General features: G+C 37.9%; 2 protein-coding genes across 2 annotated transcripts; one reads left to right on the forward strand and one right to left on the reverse strand.

Moving 5' to 3' along the window:
* Nucleotides 1-10988: 10988 nt before the first annotated feature.
* Nucleotides 10989-16904, forward strand: LOC104880723 (probable disease resistance protein At5g63020). The gene is given in 5 exon segments (XM_059740827.1): nucleotides 10989-11972; nucleotide 12868; nucleotides 14012-15583; nucleotides 15586-15901; nucleotides 16552-16904. Coding segments are annotated over 5 exon segments (2754 nt in total). The 5' UTR covers nucleotides 10989-11156; the 3' UTR covers nucleotides 16601-16904.
* Nucleotides 16905-18669: 1765 nt separating this feature from the next.
* Nucleotides 18670-20137, reverse strand: LOC104880722 (B3 domain-containing transcription factor VRN1). The gene is made up of 3 exons (XM_059740794.1): nucleotides 19419-20137; nucleotides 19218-19345; nucleotides 18670-19093 (listed from the first exon to the last, which is right to left on the reverse strand). The coding sequence occupies exons 1-3, from the start codon at nucleotides 19999-20001 to the stop codon at nucleotides 18824-18826; spliced, it is 981 nt and encodes a 326-aa protein (XP_059596777.1). The 5' UTR covers nucleotides 20002-20137; the 3' UTR covers nucleotides 18670-18823.
* Nucleotides 20138-20548: the final 411 nt, after the last annotated feature.

The raw sequence follows: 20548 nt of genomic DNA on the forward strand, positions 1-20548 counted from the left end.
GAGCACAAGGATGGAAGATGATGTAGAGTTTGGGAGACCCCGGATCACCACTTAGGAGACTTCGAAAAATGAATTGAAGGATCAGTTCCTTCCCACAAATATTGCTTGTATTGCTCAAGAGTTTCTATGGAGATTGAATCACACTAGATCGATGCATGACTACATTAATGAATTTAGTTTCTTAATATTGAACATCAAGAACATGTGGAAGGAGGACAAGATGTTCAACTTTATGTTTGGGTTGCAGGGATTAGTCCAAACAAAATTACAAAGGCAATTAAATTGTACAAGTTTTAATATGCATATTGAGAAACACAAAGGCTATGCTAAATTAATAAAAACACCCAAAAAGGGGGGGGGGGGTGAATTGGGTTTTTAAAATCTTTTCAATCACAACAAATTCAAACACAATATAAGCAAAATCAATAGATAGAGTTAGAGAATTCAAACTCGGGTTTTATAGTGATCCGACACTTCGTTGCCTATGTTCACTCTCCTTAATCTCCTAACTGAGTGAGAGTTCCACTAACTTGAAGCTTCAACCAAGCTTCCAATCTTCTTACACTTGGATTCCGACTCCAATGGGATCTTACACAATCTCTTCAAGATTCAAACCTCTTGAAGGCTTTAACACTCAGATTTTTACAAGAAAGAATCCCTTAACCTAGCTTAAGGATAACTCAAATACAAGACAAAGCTAGGATGACACACAAGAGTGCACTAAAGGATATGCAAGTGATGATTTAATGCACTATGAAATAAATGAGAGCTTTTTGATCAAGAACATGTAGGTAGACTATTGATTGCAAGTGTTCTCTTATCAATAAATGAAGCAGAGCTCTCAATTTATAGGTTTCTAAGCTCGGGAGTCAAAAACAGCAAAAGGTAACCTCATCTGGTCGAGTTAAGGGTCAACTGGTTCACTAGCCGTTAGAGCATTTAATGCTTGACAGGTTACCGTTGCCTCGACCGAACCTCGACTGGACCTTGACCGGGAAGAGAATCACCTCGACCGGGAAGAGAAGGCCACTAGGAGAGATAGAAATTTTTTGGCATCCCTCGACCAATCCACGACCGGACGAGGTCAACCGGTCGACTGGTTCCTCAACTGGTTGAGTTGGTTGGCCATAACCTCGATCGGTTGAGTTTTTTTGGCCCCGAAAACCTATTTTTTTTAATTTCTTTCTTTTCTAACACTTAGGCAAGGTCTTTAGGTGAATTATTAAGCCAATTATAAAACATTTTGCCTAAGGTACATTAGTTAAAAACTCGGGTTTTAATGAAATCGAAGTTTTAAAGAATAAACCAAGTTTTCTAAGTTGCATGAAACGTGTGAAAATCCTAAGTGCACTTATGCATTCATCTTATATTAGTTTCCTATGATCACAAGTCTTCCAAGCATCTCGATCTTATATCTATTTGGTCATTTGATGAATTTTCGAGTTTATGTTTGAGATTCTTAACCATTAAACAAATTAGTCACTTAACCATGGTTTGTTATCATCAAAACCCGATTAGGAGAACCCTTGGGCTAACAATCTCCCCCTTTTTGAAGATGACAAACCTTGGTTATCTAGGAGAGAAAAAAATCTCCCTCTCAAACCAATCATGGATCAATCAAACAATTTTTAATAGGAAACAATGTAAAACACGAAAATTTGAATAGGAAACAATGGATCATGAAAATATCATATCAAATATATATGGTAACCTCACATGTACACGAAAACATATGCTAAACAAGATAAATATGACAATGATGACAATGATATGCATGAGGGTCTCCTAGATCCTATATATTTCTCTCCATTTGGCAACATAAAAAAGAAAATGAGGGGGAACTCTAGTTAATCTCAAGGCTAAGGGGGTGGAGGAGGAAACACAGAGCAGAAATAAGCCATCATATTCTCATGCTGACTCGTCTGACGACTCTCAATGCAATTAATACTCTGCTGGAGATGCTCGAATGTAGCTTGCTGCTGATCAATATGCTCCTTTATGTGCTCAAATCTCTGCTGGAAGTGCTCAAATCGAGAAGTGAAGCCAGTCTGATACTGATCTATGTGCTCCTTCATAGAGTAGAAACGAGTGTCATGGATTAGAGCAAGCTCCTCCATATGAGTCCCAAGGGAGCTGATTTGAGATGAGACATCCATCCAAGGCGCATGATCAGGAGCGTGAGGTGCCTGAGATGATAGATCTATGTGAGGAAGCTCAGTAAATAATGGTTGAGATGATGGTCGTGTTGTGTAAGACGACTCAATCATCATAGGCTCTGAGAAAGTAGCCTCAACATGAATACCCTCTGACTGAGGTGGAGGCGAAATGTCAAGCTCGGGTCCTTTCTACTCAAAATCCCTCTTAGGGTCTAACCCATCCTCCATCTCTTTGATCTCGGCCTCCTCTTCTGCTCTAGAATGCATCTATCCCTGACCCCGAGCCTGTCGCTCAGCTCTCCTAATCTAAGAGTCATCGGGTGCCTTCTCGAACTTCATTCGCCCCAAGGACTGCTCATCATAAGTGTCATAGCTAGTAGGGGCCTCGAAGTCCGTCTCTCTACTCAAGTCGACCCTGGCATCCTTGAATACTTGGGTAAGAAAGCTGCCGTAGGGAAGTACTAGGTCGTGCTCTCAACATAGGATATCATATGCATCATCATCAAATACCCCACGTGAATCCATCTCCCAGTCATAATCAAGTCCACAATGAATGCCTCAAGGTAGGAGACCTCATCTCGATGTCCTCTTCGTGGCAATAAGATGGAGCAGATCATGTGATAAAGGACTCGGATGGGCACGATCAGGCTGTGTGTCGATGGTTTGCCCATCCCCTAGGCATCTGTGAATCCACACAACCTTTGAACAACCTCTCTAGGCTCGAATCCCGGCACAGTGGGCCACGCCTTGGCCTCATAAACTCGGAGTCCAACTGAAGAAATGTTGAGAATGCGGCAGACAATCTCTAGGCTCAATCTGATCTCAATTCCTCTAATCGTAGACATAACCGGTCCTCCAAGCCCATAGGTCACCCATGAATAAAATGCCCACACCAAAGTCGGGAAGATCGGCTCAGAAATCGTCACAACTGGTAGCCATCCCATCCGACTGAAGAGTCCCTCAAACCCAAAGTGCTGAAGTTGGGAGAAATTGATACTTCTCCCTAGAACGACTTTCCTCTGGGCGAATTTTTGTTTGTATCGCTGATAATCTTCAACAGAACTGAAGAGGGTCATGTCATACCTCGCCTTTCGGTGAGCTTTCGTCTGCTCAGGCTGAGATGGCTCAGTAGGGTGCTTACCCTGAGCCTTGGAGGTGCTCGTCTCTCTCCTAAGCGCCATCCAATGAACGGATAGGGAGATGGAGAAGTCCAAAAGGAGAATGAAATCAAACAAGAGAGAGCAAACACCAACCCGAAGCCTTAAGCGCATGGAGATGAAGCTGAACCAAGCTTGAGGTGCGCAGTACAGAGAGAAATCACCCCTAAAAACTGAAACCCTGGGTTTCAAATCAAAACCCTAGCCTCAAAATGTCCCAAAATCAACTCCACAGCCTGCAAACGGTCCAAGATCTTGCCAAAAACTGACTTCTAGAAGTAGGAAAGTGAAGAGTCTTCAAGGTATAGAGGAGAACGGGTGAAAAATGAAGCGCAGGGGACTCTTTAAATTCCCAGCCCCGACGAACCGCTCAACCGGTCGACCGACCGCTTGGTCAACGGTCAACGGTCAATGGTCCAATTTTTTTTTTGCATTTTCTTGTCTCGTGATCCTCCCTCTATCATTTTTAGTTGAAATCCCCAATTTTTTATGTCCAATGCCAAGGGAATTTTGATTTTTGGTCAAAATTTGACTTTTTTCCTAAGATTATTTCTACATGATGCATATGATATGAAATTTACGCAATCATAAGGAATATTCAATCAGGAATTCATCAAGCAATCATTTGATCATAAAGAAATCACCCCTAATTGTATTCTAATATCAACAAATTGCTCTTCACTTAGAGGTTTTGTAAAAATATTGGCAAGTTGATCTTTTGTGCTTACAAATTCAAGTGTAATGTCACCCTTTTGTGCATGGTCTCTAAGAAAATGGTGTCTAATCTCTATATGCTTAGTCCTAGAGTGTTGTATCGGATTTTTTGAAATGTTCATGGTACTAGTGTTATCACATTTTATAGGAACATGCTCAAAAATCAAATTGAAATCACTAAGTGTTTGTTTCATCCAAAGGATTTGTGCACAACATAAACCGGATGCTATGTATTCGGCTTCCGCCGTAGACAAAGCTACCGAATTTTGCTTCTTATTATGCTATGAAACAAGTGAGTGTCCTAGGAAATGACAAGTGCCACTAGTGCTTTTCCTTTCAACTTTACAATCGGCAAAGTCGACATCCAAGAATCCAATTAATTCAAAGTTATCACCCTTAGGATACCATAGGCCTATGTCCATTATCCCTTTTAAATATCTAAGAATTCATTTTACGACACTTAAATGAGATTCTTTAGGACAAGATTGAAATCTAGCACACAAGCATACACTATACATGATGTCGGGTCTACTAGCGGTCAAATATAGCAATGAACCTATCATGCCTCTATACATAGTTGAGTTGACAGACTTACATTTTTCATCATTGTCAAGCTTGATGGATGAACTCATTGGAGTCTTCATTGTTTTGGTTTCCTCCATATTGAACCTTTTGAGGAGATCTCTTATATACTTTGCTTGATTGATGAAGGTTCCTTCCTTTAGTTGCTTGATTTGAAGTCCAAGGAAGAAGTTAAGTTCTCTCATCATGCTCATTTCGAACTCACTATGCATGCATTTAGAAAATTCTTCACAAAGAGAGACATTAGTAGCTCCAAAAATGATATCATCAACGTATATTTGCACTAAGAGCATGTCATTTTCTTTGGTTTTTATGAAAAGAGTTGTGTCAATTTTTCCCATTTTAAAACCCTTTTTCAAAAGAAATTTACTCAATCTTTCATACCATGCTCTAAGTGCTTGTTTCAAACCATAAAGTGCCTTTTTAGGTTTAAAAACATGATTAGGAAAGTTAAAACTTTGAAAACTAGGTGGTTTTTCAACATATACCTCTTCATTTATAAAGCCATTTAAGAAAGCACTTTTCACATCCATTTGATATAAAACAAAGTCTTTAAAACATGCAAAGGCAAGTAGCATCCTAATGGCTTCCAATCTAGCTACGGGAGCAAAGGTTTCTTCATAATCTATCCCTTCTTCTTGATTAAAACCTTGGGCTACCAATCTTGCTTTATTCCTTATAATTATGCCATTTTCATCCATTTTATTTCTAAAGACCCATCTAGTTCCAATAACACTTTGATTTTGAGGTCTTGGCACTAATTCCCATACTTCACTTTTTTCAAATTGGTTTAACTCTTTTTGCATAGCAATCATCCAATTTTCGTCAACTAGAGCATCTTTTATATTTTTAGGTTCAATTTGAGAGATAAAAGCAAGATTATTGCAAATATTTCTAAGAGATGATCTAGTTCTTACCCCACTAGATGGCTATAATTTGATCTTGTGGATGGTTGATGACAAACTTCCAATCTTTATAGAGGTCTTGGCTTGATTCACCTTGCACTCGTTGAGGAGGAGGTAGTGCCAAAGGTGATTCTTCTTTCTTGGGATCCTCTACAATTTCTTCTTGTTGCCTTCTATCTTCAATTTGTAATTTTCCCATGGAGGTCTCCAAGCCTAAATCATCATCAAAGCTCTCTTTCTTGGAGAGAATTGTTAGATTCATAAAAAATAACATGGATGGACTCCTCAACAACCATGGTTCTTTTGTTAAAAACTCTAAAGGCTTGAAGTTGAGTAACCAAGAAAAATTCCAACATCCAATTTTGCATCAAATTTTCCAAGATTGTCTTTGGTGTTTAATATAAAGCATTTGCACCCAAAGACTTTGAAATAGCTAATGTTGGGTTTCTTGTTTTTCCAAAGCTTATAAGAAGTTTTCTTAAGAATAGGCCTCAATAAAATTCTATTTAAAACATAACAAGAAGTGTTAATCGCTTCGGCCCAAAAGTATTTTGGTAAATTGTTTTTATTTAGCATGGTTCTAGCCATTTCTTGAGGAGTTCTATTTTTCCTTTCAACTATCCCATTTTGTTGAGGAGTTCTAGGAGCCGAAAAATTGTGGTTAATACCATGCTCATTGCAATAGTCTTCAAAATCAATATTTTCAAATTCTCTCCCATGATCACTTCTTATACAAGTAATTGTAAAACCCTTTTCATTTTGAACCTTGTTGCAAAACTTTGAAAACTCATAAAGGGCTTCATTATTTTGACTTAAAAATAAGACCCAAGTGTATCTAGAGAAGTCATCCACAATAACAAAAGCATAAGATTTTCCTCCAAGGCTTGGTGTCTTAGAGGGACCAAAAAAATCATATGCAACAATTCAAGAGGCCTAGTTGTTGAAATGAAATTTTTGTTTTTAAAAGAGTTTTTGATTTGCTTTCCCATTTGACAAGCTTTACAAACTTTGTCTTTTTGAAAATTTATTTTGGGAAGGCCTCTAACAAGTTCATCTTTGTTAAGTTGGGAAATAAGGTTCATGTTAGCATGTCCCAACCTTCTATGCCACAACCAACTTTGATCATGCATGCTTGAAAAGCATCTATCATGGCCATCATATTTTGAAATATTTATTGCATAAACATTATCACATCTATGACCCATGAAGATGGTTTTATCATTTTGAATATCTTTGATGATGCAATGAGATGCTTCAAAAATCACTTTAAAACCTTTGTCACAAAGTTGACTTATGCTCAAAAGATTATGTTTTAAACCATCCACTAATAAAACACTTTCAATAAGAGAGTATGTGTCATTACCAATGTTGCCTTGACTAATGATCCTTCCTTTTGAATTGTCTCCAAAGGTAACGTATCCTCCCTTTCTCTTTGTAAGAAAAGCAAACTTGGATTCATCCCCGGTCATGTGTCTTGAGCATCCACTATCCAAGAACCACTTATCCTTCTTTGATCCCTACAAAATAAAATTTAAGTTAATTTAGGTACCCATATCTTTTTGGGTCCTTAAGGGTTAGTGACCTTGGATTTCTTAACCCAAACCTTTTTAGCTTTAGCATTTGAATTCTTTTGAGAATCATTTCTTAAGGGACATGTACTATTAATGTGCCCTCCTCTTCCACAAAAGTTGCAAGTGGTAGAAGGACTTGCACTTGTGGATTCTTTTACAAAGTAGTTTTTAAAATACTTTTGATTTTTTGAAGATCTGAATCCTAGCCCTTGTTTGTCAAGGACACATTTTTGGCTAGCTAAGATCATTTCAAAATATTTTTGTCCACAAGAGAAAATTGAAAGAGAGGAGGTTAATCATTCATTTTCCTTTTTCAAAATCTCATTTTCACTCCTCAAAATCTCATTTTCTTTTTCAAGATGAGTTTTAGATATTTCAACAATTGAAAATTTTTCTTTCATTTCTTCAAGTTCCTTTTCAAGTTCTTGAATTTTCTTTTTAAGAGAACTATTTTTCAAACTAAGTTTTTCAAAATCCTCATATAATTCTTCAAAAACATCATGCATATCTTCATCACTAAAGTTAGAGTTTACCTCATCAAGATCATCTATTGCCATGAAGCACATGTTGCCACTTCCTTCTCCTTTTCTTCTTCGAAGGATTCTTCACTTTCACTCCAAGTGGCCATCATTGCCTTCTTCATTCTTCTCTTGGCTTCACTCTTGTAGAGAGGACAATCATATTTAATGTGTCCCGGTTTTTTGCATTTGAAGCATATCAAATCTCTTTTCTTTTCCCGTTTCTCCTTGTCACCATGGGATGAAGATTCCTTTTTAGAAGGATCTAGAGGTGAACTTTTTTCCTCTAAACTTTTCACCTCTCATGTATTTTTTGAGCTTTCTTGTGATGAGGGCTAATTCATCATCTTCATCACTTGCCTTTTCTTCTTCAACATCTTCTTCTTCCTTGGTTGTAGCTTTGAGGGCTATGTTCTTCTTCTTTTTGTCTTCACCCTCTTGTAGCTTCTTTGTCAAATTGATCTCATATGTCATTAATGACCCTATGAGCTCTTCCATCGGTAGCTTAGTCAAGTCTTTTGCTTCTTGAATTGCGGTGACCTTGGTATGCCACTTTGATGGGAGAGACCTCAATATCTTCATCACCTTCTTGGATTCCTTGTAGGTTTTTCCCAAAGCTTCAAGACCATTGACAATGTCGATGAACCTAGTAATCATCTCAACAATAGTCTCATTTTGTTTCATTGAAAACAATTCATAGTTATGAACAAGTAAATTAATTTTTGACTCTTTCACTTGATTAGTTCCTTCATGAGTTATTTCAAGCAACCTCCAAATTTCTTTAGCCGATTTGCATTGACATATTCTATTGTATTCATTTCTATCCATAGCACATTGCAAAGTAAAAATGGCTTTAGCATTTAATTGAAAGTTTCTTCTATCAAGCTCATTCCATTCTTGCTTAGGTTTTGGAACCAAAACTCCATCAACTAGTTTAGTGGGAAAAGTTGGGTCATCTTCAATGACATCCCATACATCTAAATCAGTAGATTGCAAATACCAAGTCATTCTAGTTTTCCAATAGGGATAATCGGTTCTCGTAAAGAATGAAGCTCTATGTTTTGAAAAATTTTCAGCTTGGGATGAGCTTGATGGAATAGCCATTTCCTCTTAGACGATTAAGTCTTTAAAAAATAAGAGGTCTGATTTTTTATACCAATTGAAAAAACAAAGGCTATGCTTAATTAAGAAAAACACCTAAAAGGGGGGCTGAATTGGGTTTTTAAAATCTTTTCAATCACAACAAATTCAAACACAATATAAGCAAAATCAAGAGATAGAGTTAGAGAATTCAAACTCGAGTTTTATAGTGGTTCGACACTTCCTTACCTACGTTCACTCTCCTCAATCTTCTAACCGAGTGAGGGTTCCACTAACTTGAAGCTTCAACCAAGCTTCCAATCTTCCAATCTTTTTACACTTGGATTCCGGCTCCAATGGGCTCTTACACAATCTCTTCAAGATTCAAACCTCTTGAAGGCTTTAACACTTAGATTTTTACAAGAAAGAATCTCTCAACCTAGCTTAAGGATAGCGCAAATACAAGACAAAGTTAGGATGACACACAAGAGTGCACTAAAGGATATACAAGTGATGATTTAATGCACTATGAAATAAATGAGAGCTTTTTGATCAAGAACAGGTAGGTAGACTATTGATTGCAAGTGTTCTCTTATCAATAAATGAAATGGAGCTCTCAATTTAGAGGTTTCTAAGCTCGGGAGTCAAAAACAACAAAAGGTAACCTTGTTCGATCGAGCTAGGGGTCGATCGGTTCACTAGCCATTGGAACATTTAATGCTTGATAGGTTACCGTTACCTCTACTGGTCCTTGACCGGACCTCGACTGGACCTCGACTGGGAAGAGAATCACCTTGACTGGGAAGAGAAGGCCACTAGGAGAGAGAGAAAGTTTTTGGCATCCCTTGACCGGTCCTCGACCGGACGAGGTCAACCAATCGACCGGTCCTCGACCGAACGAGGTCAACCGGTCCTCGACCGAACAAGGTCAACCGGTCGATTGGTTCCTCAACCGGTTGAGCCGGTTGGCCATAGCCTCGATTGGTTGAGCCTTTTTGGCCCCGAAAACCTATTTTTTTAATTCCTTTCTTTTCTAACACTTAGGCAAGGTCTTTAGGTGAATTATTAAGCCAATTATAAAACATTTTGCCTAAGGTACATTAGTTAAAAACTCGGGTTTTAATGAAATCGAAGTTTTAAAGAATACACCGGGTTTTCTTAGTTGCATGAAACATGTGAAAATCCTAAGTGCACTCATGCATTCATCTTACATTAGTTTCCTATGATCACAAGTCTTCCAAACGTCTTGATCTTGTATCTATTTGGTCCTTTGATGAATTTTCGAGTTTATACCTGAGATTCTTAACCATTAAGCAAATTAGTCACTTAACCATGATTTGTTATCATCAAAACCCGATTAGGAGAACCCTTGGACTAACACATATTTATCATAATTAAAAAATGTCTAACATATAATTTGATTACCACTATAATATGAGATTATAACTTATATGAACCCTATATACTTAAATCTTTTCATAGTTCTTCCTTATTAGTTATGCATGACCAAGTGTTAGTAATCTAAATTTATGTAGGAAGGACTTATGTACACTCTTCTTATATAAGCAAAATTGGTAGATAATAATAATAAAATAAAATAAAGGAACGGGTATATAATAGAAAGGTTTAAGTTTCCACGCAATAAAATAAGTTGACTTTCGTCAACTCATACCAATATTTCAGCCTATAGGACCCCCTTCCATCCCATCTCTCTTCCTCACTAAATGATGACATATTTTTGTTCATGGAACACTTGGACTAAGGTGTCTTTCGTCGGAGCTTTAGTCCATAGAAGAGAAAGGCCTTTTCAAAGTCCTTTAATAGTAGATACATTTTGCTTCAGGGTCAATCTTTAATAGTAGATACATTTAATATCTATACATTTTTACCTAAATTAGACTACCCTCAGGCCGCAATTGGCTCCGCCAATGCTAATAAGAAATGAGTTTATAAGAAGTGCTGATAAGCAATGAGTCAAGAATGAAAATATAAAAAGTTTGTTAAATATAGCTGATGATCGGATTTCATGTGATAAAAAAAAATTTGAAAAGAAATTTCAATAAGATGAAAAAAAAATTCTATAATAATTATATATGAAACTTTGATAATAAAATATTGATAATACATATTAAATTAGATTTTAAAAATAATATAAGTAAGATGTAATAATATTATAATAATTAAAGAATGTAGATTTATTTATCTAATGAAATTTATTTATATATATATGATGGAAATTTTCATGCTTAAAAAGGAGATCCATCGGTCCATAGGCCTTGAGTCCACGCCTCCTATTTCTTAAGGAAGAACCTGTCAAGTTGCCCTAATGGTAGGTAGCAGCCACTTTTGAATGTTTTCCTCTCCTCTTTTGCTAAATATCGCAATATCTTCAGACGAAAGTTGCATATACTCTGTAAATTTGTTATAATTCTTCCTTTCTGCTTTGGAAAATATATAGTACCTTGGGCAAACCATGGGGAACCTGTGCTCGATCTCAGTCTCCATTGAGGACATAGTTGCCTCCTTCTGGGGTTGCACTTGCAGGCCAGCCAACTACATATGTAAACTTGAAGAAAATCAGTTGGCTTTGAGAATTGCACTCAAAAAACTGATCGAGTTAAGGAATGATGTGAAAAGGAAGGTTGATCTTGCTGAGCGACAACAAATGAAGCCGCTGGATCAGGTGCAAGGGTGGCTCTCAAGGGTGGAAGCCCTGGAAACTGCATTCAGTGAAATGAGAGGAAGTGCTGCAATGGAGGCAAACCGTCTTGGCAGTTACCGTATCAAGGGTTTTATGTCCAGGTACAAGTTGGGAAAGAAAGTGGCCACAAAGCTAGAGGAAGTGGCGACTCTAAGGAGAGAAGGACGTTTCGATGTGGTGGCTGACAGGTCACCGCCAACTCCAGTGAACTTAAGGCCCAGCGGACCCACTGTAGGCTTGGAATCAAAGTTTGAAGAGGTATGGGGCTGTCTTGGGGAAGGAGTGTGGATCATTGGCTTATATGGGTTGGGAGGTGTTGGGAAGACCACTCTAATGACCCAAATCAACAATGCCTTGTATAAAACAACTCATGATTTTGATGTCGTCATCTGGGCTGTCGTCTCTAGTGATCCAGATCCTAGGAAAGTTCAGGATGAGATTTGGAAAAAAATTGGGTTTTGTGATGATATTTGGAAAAATAAAAGTCAGGATGATAAAGCTATTGAGATTTTCCAAATCTTGAATAAAAAGAAGTTTGTGCTGTTTTTGGATGATATATGGAAATGGTTTGATATCTTGAGGGTGGGAGTTGATTACTACCAAAAAGTGCTATTTTGTAGACCTAATTATAATGGTTTTAAGCACCTTTGAGTAGTAATCATATTCATTTAACCCAATTAATTCATTAAGGTCCTTAGTAATTGGTTTTAACCATTTTGTGGCAAGTTTACATGTTTTTATCAGCTTATGAATCAATTCAAGCATGCCAAATGATGGAGGAGCTACTTGAACAAGTTATGGAAAAGCTTATGGAAGCTCAAATTCATGAAGAAACCAAGCTTTGGAGCCTCATAGTCCTTTGCCTTAGTCGTTCAAAGTATGCAAGGAGAGAAGCAAGGAGAGAGGAAAAACAAAGTGAAGAAAACAGAGGACAGCAGCTGCAGTCTTCTTTCGCACTTTTGGAGAACTTCTCGAAGTCCATTTTCTACATGCTATATACCATTTCAAATCTCAGGAAGTCAAGAATCCAACGCTTCAAACCGTGTACAATTTGGAGCTGAAATGAGGAAGTTACAGCCTTTGGAAGATGACTGCTCCAAGCTGAAGGAAGGATTCAGCAAAGTGTTGCGGAATCAGCCTTTTGTTGCGAGAATTTCGCAACCTTTTTGTACAATGTTGTGTATTTCCTTCTGAAGGTGCCCGATATATGCCGCAAGCTAGAAGCTGGGAACCTCAAGGTGGAAGCCAACTTCGCAGCCCTACGAGATCAGCCTTTTGCTGCGAAGTGATTTCGCAGCCCTCCTTGAATGTCTGCGAAATCTCGCAGACACCATTTTCTCCTGCGAAATGGTCCTTAGTGCTTTCCGATATTTGCCACCGATTCTTTTAGATATTTTTCTTCAGATATTTTTGTATAAATTTCCATTTTCTCCTTGTATTCAGCCACTCATGTAATTCCTTAGCTAGGAAGTATCCAAGGAAGGGTAAATTACCTTCCTATATAAACTTTCTTGCATCCACTGTAAAAGGGGGATGTGAGATATATGGAATCCAATATATAGAATCAACGAACAGAGCACTTGCTCTGTTTTTCATATATATTATTGTCTTCTCTTTCATTTTTATTTCTAGCTAACCAAACTCTGAGGATTTTTCCTTAGAGGATGAGAGGCTAAGCTTTTTGTCTCTTGGAGTAAGGAAAGCCGGGTAAGTTTCCACATGCATAATTTGGAAGTTTTGTTGTTTTAGTTTTTAATGAAGAGAAAGTGTGACCCGTTAATGGTTTTTATCTTTTTAGTTAACTTAAAACGCCTTTAAATCACCTGGGCCAACACTTGGTAAGGCAAGTGATTTCCGCCCATGGAGATGCACTAGTTTACCCCTTGCGAGCCTTTGGGAGGTGACTTCAAGGTAGGATTTTCTAGAATAGCCAACACTTGGTAAGCTTTTGGACTCCAAGGAGACATCCATTAGTTATCTCTTGCGAGCTTTTGACGGGTAATCCAAGGTTAAAGATCACCTTGAATGGCAAGTGCTAGGTGAGAGGTATGAGTCATTGCAAGGTGCATCAGTGAGAGGGATTTAGTGTTTGAACCCATTAATAGGAAGCATTTGTACAACACCGGTTAGAGAATTAACTATATGTTAATTCTCTAATGCGAGGAAAAGAAACAAGTGACCGGAACTCCCTTTTTGTATGAGGAATCTGAGCCTAGTGATCTGAACTCCAAGAAACATCTTTCTTTGTAAGTAAAATCAGTTACTATTTGTGGTTAGTTTAAACCAAACCTTTTTCATTCAAACATCTTTATGTTTTCTTTTAAAGCTAACCTTGAAATGAAAATGCACCAATTCAGCTTTGAATTAATATCATTTGCAAAGTGAAAACCCATCCCAGTGAACGATCCTAGAGCCACTATGCTATAATAGCTTTGTCTTTGCTACCCTAGTATATGGTGTAATAGGTTATAAATTTTGTTGATTAATCCCTCAATCAAGGAGCACCAGCTGGACACGAATCAGCTGAGACACCAATTGGGCACGAATCAAATGGCGCCGTTACCGGGGATCGAACCCCGAATCAGATGGTGCCATTGCCACTGCCGCTGCTAGGGACGAATCAGGAGTCCCATTTCCAGACCAGGAAAATAAATCCAAGATAGTATTTACAACGAGATCTGAGGAGGTGTGCTGCAGCATGGGGGCTCAGAAGATCATCAAAGTAGAATGTTTGGCGTGGGGGAGAGCCTGGGATCTGTTCCGGAGCAAAGTGGGAGAAGACACCATTAATTTTCATCCTGACATACCTCAGCTTGCTAAAACCGTTGCAAATGAGTGCGGAGGTTTGCCGCTTGCGCTAATTACCATAGGTAGGGCTATGGCTTGCAAGAGGACACCCAGGGAATGGAACCATGCCATCAAAGTGTTACATAACTCTGCTTCAAATTTTCCAGGTATGCCAGAAGATGTGCTTCCGCTTTTAAAATGCAGTTATGATAGTTTGCCTAATGATATAGCCAGAACTTGCTTCTTATATTGTTCCTTATACCCCGACGATAGATTGATTTATAAAGAAGATTTGGTAGATAATTGGATTGGCGAGGGGTTTATAGATGTATTTGATCATCACAGAGATGGATCTCGATCGGAGGGATACATGATTATTGGTACACTTATTCGTGCATGTTTATTGGAGGAGTGTGGTGAATATTTTGTTAAAATGCATGATGTGATCCGTGATATGGCATTATGGATAGCTTCCGAATTCGGGAGAGCCAAGGAAAAGTTTGTGGTGCAAGTGGGTGCTTCGTTGACCCATGTTCCCGAGGTTGCTGGATGGACGGGAGCCAAAAGAATTTCATTGATTAATAACCAAATTGAGAAGCTCTCAGGAGTTCCTAGATGCCCTAATCTTTCAACTTTGTTTCTTGGCGTTAACAGTTTGAAGGTCATAAATGGGGCCTTCTTTCAATTTATGCCCACTCTAAGGGTTTTGAGCTTTGCACAAAATGCCGGAATTACTGAGTTGCCGCAGGAAATTTGCAATTTGGTCTCATTACAGTATCTCGATTTTTCATTTACAAGCGTAAGAGAGTTGCCCATTGAGCTTAAGAACCTGGTAAGATTGAAGAGCCTCAACATAAATGGCACAGAAGCACTTGATGTAATTCCTAAGGGTTTAATATCAAGTCTTTCGACTTTGAAAGTGTTGAAAATGGCCTACTGTGGTTCTTCTCATGATGGAATAACAGAAGAGAATGTTTTATCCGGTGGTAATGAAACTTTGGTAGAGGAATTGGAGTTATTGATGCACTTGGGTAATTTAAGTATCACCTTAAAAAGTGGCTCTGCTCTCAAAAAGTTTCTGTCAGGCAAATCCTGGAGCTACACTCGAGTTTTATGCTTCAAAATCTTCAATGATTCAAGCTCTATCAATATATCATTTCTAGAAGATATGAAGAATCTCGATATCATTTTCATCGGTCATTGTAGTATTCTTGAAGATTTGAAGGTAGACTGGATGAGGTACAGAAAGGAGACAGTAGCACCGCATGGCCTCCACAAATGCTTCCACAGCCTTCACACGGTAGAGGTTGATAGGTGCCCGATGTTGAAGGACCTAACATGGCTTATTTTTGCTCCAAATCTTAGGCATCTTTTCATTATAAATTGCAACAGTCTCACTGAAGTGATACATAAAGGGTAGCTGAGGCAGGGAATGTGAGGGGAATCCTGAGTCCATTTTCAGAACTTGAACGACTATATTTATCGGGTGTGCCGGAATTGAAGAGTATTTATTGGAATACTTTGCCCTTCCATTGCTTGAAGCAAATTCATGCAAACGGTTGCCCAAAGCTGAAGAAGCTCCCACTTAATTCTGAATGTGACAAGGAAGGTGGAATCATCATTTCTGGAGAGGAAGACTGGTGGAACAAGCTAGAATGGGAGGATGAAGCCACTCAACGTGCTTGTATTCCCCATTTAAGATCTCAATCATATTCAACTCCAAAACTCAGGTGAGGGCTGTTCTATTCTATTATCATTCATGGATATACTTTTTTAGCTGCCCCTTGTTGTTTTATGGCAAAACAATAATTCCATTTGCTTATGACATTGATCAGAATATAGCTAGGAATGCTTTCTTTCTTTCTTTCTTTCTTCCATTGTCTTGTCTCCAGCATTTCTCTCTTAGTTTGTCTTTTTCTTCATAGGCCCTGCCTTTGCTGAAGTTTTATACCGTATTTATGTGGAAGCCACTCGTATTACCAACTGTAAATTTGCACTGCTACTTTTCTAGAACATGAAAATTAAGTGAGCATATCGTATCATCTCTGAATGAAAGCTTGATTGTTCATAATGTATTTAACTTTTTGTCATATGGGGACACATTGGTTTACCCCCAATGCGAGGTACTTGCAACTTGTAGCTCAGTCTACATATTTTTTATAGTTTAGTGGTATAAATAATGGTTTACTAATAACTTTGTATTTTCCTCTACTAGTTTTTGCTGCTACCACACTTTCACCTTAATATTTTGAGTATGGAATGGAGAAGAGGTGGAGCAACAAGAAAATCTACTATAGTCATACCTATAGCTTAAACATTTATCTATTTTTCCTTATGTTATTTTTTTCTTTTTTGGTTTTTTAATTCTTGGGGCAAGAAGAGATTTGCGCCACTGGTGGATGACATATGGGAATGGTTGGATATACTGAAGCTGAGGATCCAAGTCCAGATAAACCAAATGAATTCAAGGTGGGATGCAGCATCACATCTGAAGACATGCATATGGAGCCGAATGACAGTTTAGAAGAAATTCAAAGTAGAATTTTTGGCATCAAGCGGTTTCTGAGATTTGCATTTGAAGGGTCCAAGAAGTCCTGATCAAATATTACCTAATCTCCCTGAACTTGATGCAAAACAGTTCTGCAGTTTGCCATCATCATACTTCAGGCTGGGAATGGAATTATGTGAACGCTCATTCCAATTTTTCAAATACAAATGATCATTTCTATCCAATTCCAAAGTTTAGTTGTTGCAAATGACACAAATAATCTTGCTTCTTGAATTATGCTGGACAGGCATAAGGATAGGTTGAGAAAGCCATTTGAGAAATTAGTATAGGGGTTTTGTTATCCAGGAGCGATGGAATCCTCTAAAATTTGACTCCCAAATAGCTTATTAGTATAAATATCAAGTGTGATTCAGAATATATTCCTAGTTAATATCCTCTGGAGCTAATACATGCTTTGGCAAAGCAATTAAGGTTGATTACAAGGATCAATAGAGTGGTGTGGATGTTAATTTCAAACAGAAGTTGTGCATTTTCTTGTTAGAGTTATGTCAATTTTGCCACCATTTTATTTTGTCCAATTACAGCTAGTATTAAACCATTAATGTTTAATCTCAATCAAATTATTCCAATGTTTTTTCCCTTCTCTTTTAGAAAGAAAACTAGCTAGTAACCAGAATTTTAAGGAAAAGAGATGGCAAAGGAAATAAGTCCCTGTTAGTCATAACGGGAAGGTGATACCTAATTAAGAATCTAAAGAAAAGGAGAAGACTCTTCTCTGAAAAAGTGAATGGTCTAACTCTGTACTAGTGATTAGCCCTCAAAACTACTATTTTTATATCCTTTAAAATATAATTTTCCAAGTATTTTGAGTGCAAATCATGTTCTTTAAGCTTAGATATTGGCTGTCTTCATTTGTGTGCTAATATGACTAATTATTTTTTAGATTCTCTTCATTTTTTTTCCTTTTAATTTTCCTCTTCAATTTTTTTTTTCCCCTGGTATTTTCCCTCAACTTTTTTGACAACCAAACATGACTTGAAAGAACAAGGCACATGAAAGAATGGTTGAGCAGCCATGAGTGCAGAGAAAAGTAGAGTTTCCATGCAAGGGCCTCATGATGAGATGGATTCTCCATCAATTTTGATGTGGGGTATTATGTCATTCTTTCTCTCCTTATCCTTTAGGCATCGGTTTTCAACAGAAAACGTCCATTAATGGAGAAAAAACAGAGGGAGAAGATGAGGAAGGGGTATGACTGAAGGGGCAGCAGCCACTCGTCTGGAAATGACTCCAACCTTTTTCCTCTTTGGCCTCCATTGATACTCAATTCTCTAATGAATTTGTAGCAATTCCAAATTGGAAAGAAAAGATAGATTAGGTGGTGGTAAATGCCCTTGGAGAAGTGAAACAATTTCAAATATAAAAAGCTAAAATGCAAAAACTAAATGAACTTTTTTCTTTCTCCCAAAACAATCAAGGAGTTTACATGAATGATAATAAGCCCTTTCTAAAATTTATGCCCGCAATCCTCGTATTTTAGCATTTTTGCACAGGTTAAGACTGGAGCAGAGAAAGAGAAATGGGGAAACACATTAAACATAAGTAGTTGCACAGGTTCCATAAAAAGACAATTATTAAGGTTTTAATGAGAATTATGGAAAGTAAAGCAAAAACATATAAATTTAGATGGCTATGAAGAAATGATTTTTTGATCTGAAATATGTCAGTCTTTGAAGAGCGCCAACTTGTTTGTTCGCCGGCCCTCAACGCTCTGAACTTTTTATAGGGAACTTACTTCAAACTGCTTAATTCCACTTGTAATGGATCAACAACATCACAAGTACAACATCTTTCCAAACAACCGAAGTCTTTTTTTTTTTTCTTTACTTTCTAATTCCAACAACTCAAGTTATAAGGTCCACTCAAATTTATGGAAACAGTATCAATTGGAAATGAAGAGAGCAAAATTAGACCAACTAAATAGTATCATTCATCCTATATAGTAGTTGCTTAGTCAAAATTAACTATACAGTTCACTTTCAGGTTTAAAGACCATCAAAATGCAACTCAAAATTCATCTGAACTCTTTCAAAAAGCATGCAAAATTGAGCCTTCAACTCCTAATTCAAAAGATTTTCTTCTTTCAATGCTGCAGGCGGCCATTTCCATCTTCTTTTTTCCTAAATATGACAACCTTGAGTGAAGTTTCAGTGCATTTTACCAGCTCAAAGGCACAAACATCACCTACTTCCAAAGAATTATCTTCTGCAAACTTTCTCCAACCAGCAGAGAAATGCGCACTTCTTGCTCCCATAATGTACTTGATAGACCAAGCTCTTCCATCTGAAACCGAAAGGGTTGTATTGGTGTTATCAGTTCTGAAGTGCCTCTTCAAAAAACGGAATGGTACCGTCTGCAAAGGAGTAAACAAAAGATTCGTTTCTTTTGTAAAGTCACTAGGATTGGATAAGAAATTTGGTATGCACACTCATTTTCTTTTCCACAAAATTCAGCTGCATTTTCTATTCCAAGCTTACCACATTGTGTCTATTGACATAAGACCATCCCATGGTGACAATGAAGAAAGGATTTTGGGGTTTGAAAGCCTTAGCTCTTTGAAGAGGATTTTGGGGTTTGAAAACTTTAGCTCTTTGCAGAGCTCCATCTGCAATGAATGGAGGACATTACAACAGCACCATCAATCAAAGACAACAAAAATTCGAGTAAAAAATTCTCACCCCTGCAATCTGGAATGGAAGAATGATATGTGTGGGAACTGCAAGCGTTATGAGGTTTCAAAGAAGAATTCTTTCCTCTTGTCTTGCTTGTTTTCTGGGTTGATGGAAAGTCACTCTCAATTTCCTCAGACTTGAGCAAACTGCTTGCCTCATTAGGGTGGAACTCTTCTTCATTAGAGGTAATATCGATCATGTCTACATGGTTTGTTGTTTGGGAGGGTGGAAAATCATCCAAAATCTCAAGAGAAACTTGGTGGTGGGCATGGTCTATGGTTGGATCAGTAGCATATGGATATTCAATCTCAGAAGCGGTCATGTCAAATACAAGCACATGGAAATGTGAATCGCCTTCATATCTGAATAGTAAGAAATACCCATATTCTATAGAATAATGTTCAACAAATTGCTGCCATCCAGTGCTGAACAAAACCTCACCATGGAGTTTCAATAATTCTACTCGCCATTCAGCGCCAGTGGGAAGGTGGAGGTACACAAAATGTGAGAGACCGTTTCCATATTCTCTTAGAAAAGTCTGAGGAATTCCCTGTGAAATTTTGTTGACAAATTCACATTGTAGTACCATGTATACTAGTACGAAAGAATAAAATTAGGAGAAGGCAAGAAAGAGGAATACTCACAGGGTATCCATGTGTAAGAAACGAAGGGTGTATGATCCTGAAAAAGTGTGGCTTCTGGGTGGAGGTCATGGGCTTCTGAGACCTGAGGAGGAATAGGAAGAGGAGAGGATGAAGATGAAATTGGGTTAAATGTGATTTAATACATTTCCGGGGCTCGAGGCCAATCACAAATGACAGGTTATACCTGCCCCCTTCCCATTCTCTGCCACGTGGAAAAAAAAATATGTTTTATCAATTTTCTGCTTCGCATTTCAACTTTGGGCCAACTTAGATTATCTTAGTAGTTTCACAACTTTGCTCAATGGTGCAAGGAACGGAACGCCTCTCACATATTTGGTACATCCGGTTAGATAATTAACGAAGGATGGCCTCACGCCCCATCTCATAAATTTCGAATGTTACCTGCAACCAGGAGGTTGATAATAAAAATAGTCTCCTCTGGCTCTGGGATCAAGATCGGTAGTGTCTGGAGGATGGTATCTCTCGAACGGT

This window comes from Vitis vinifera, chromosome 11 (assembly GCF_030704535.1).
Source record: "Vitis vinifera cultivar Pinot Noir 40024 chromosome 11, ASM3070453v1".
In the NCBI taxonomy this organism is placed as follows: domain Eukaryota; kingdom Viridiplantae; phylum Streptophyta; class Magnoliopsida; order Vitales; family Vitaceae; genus Vitis; species Vitis vinifera.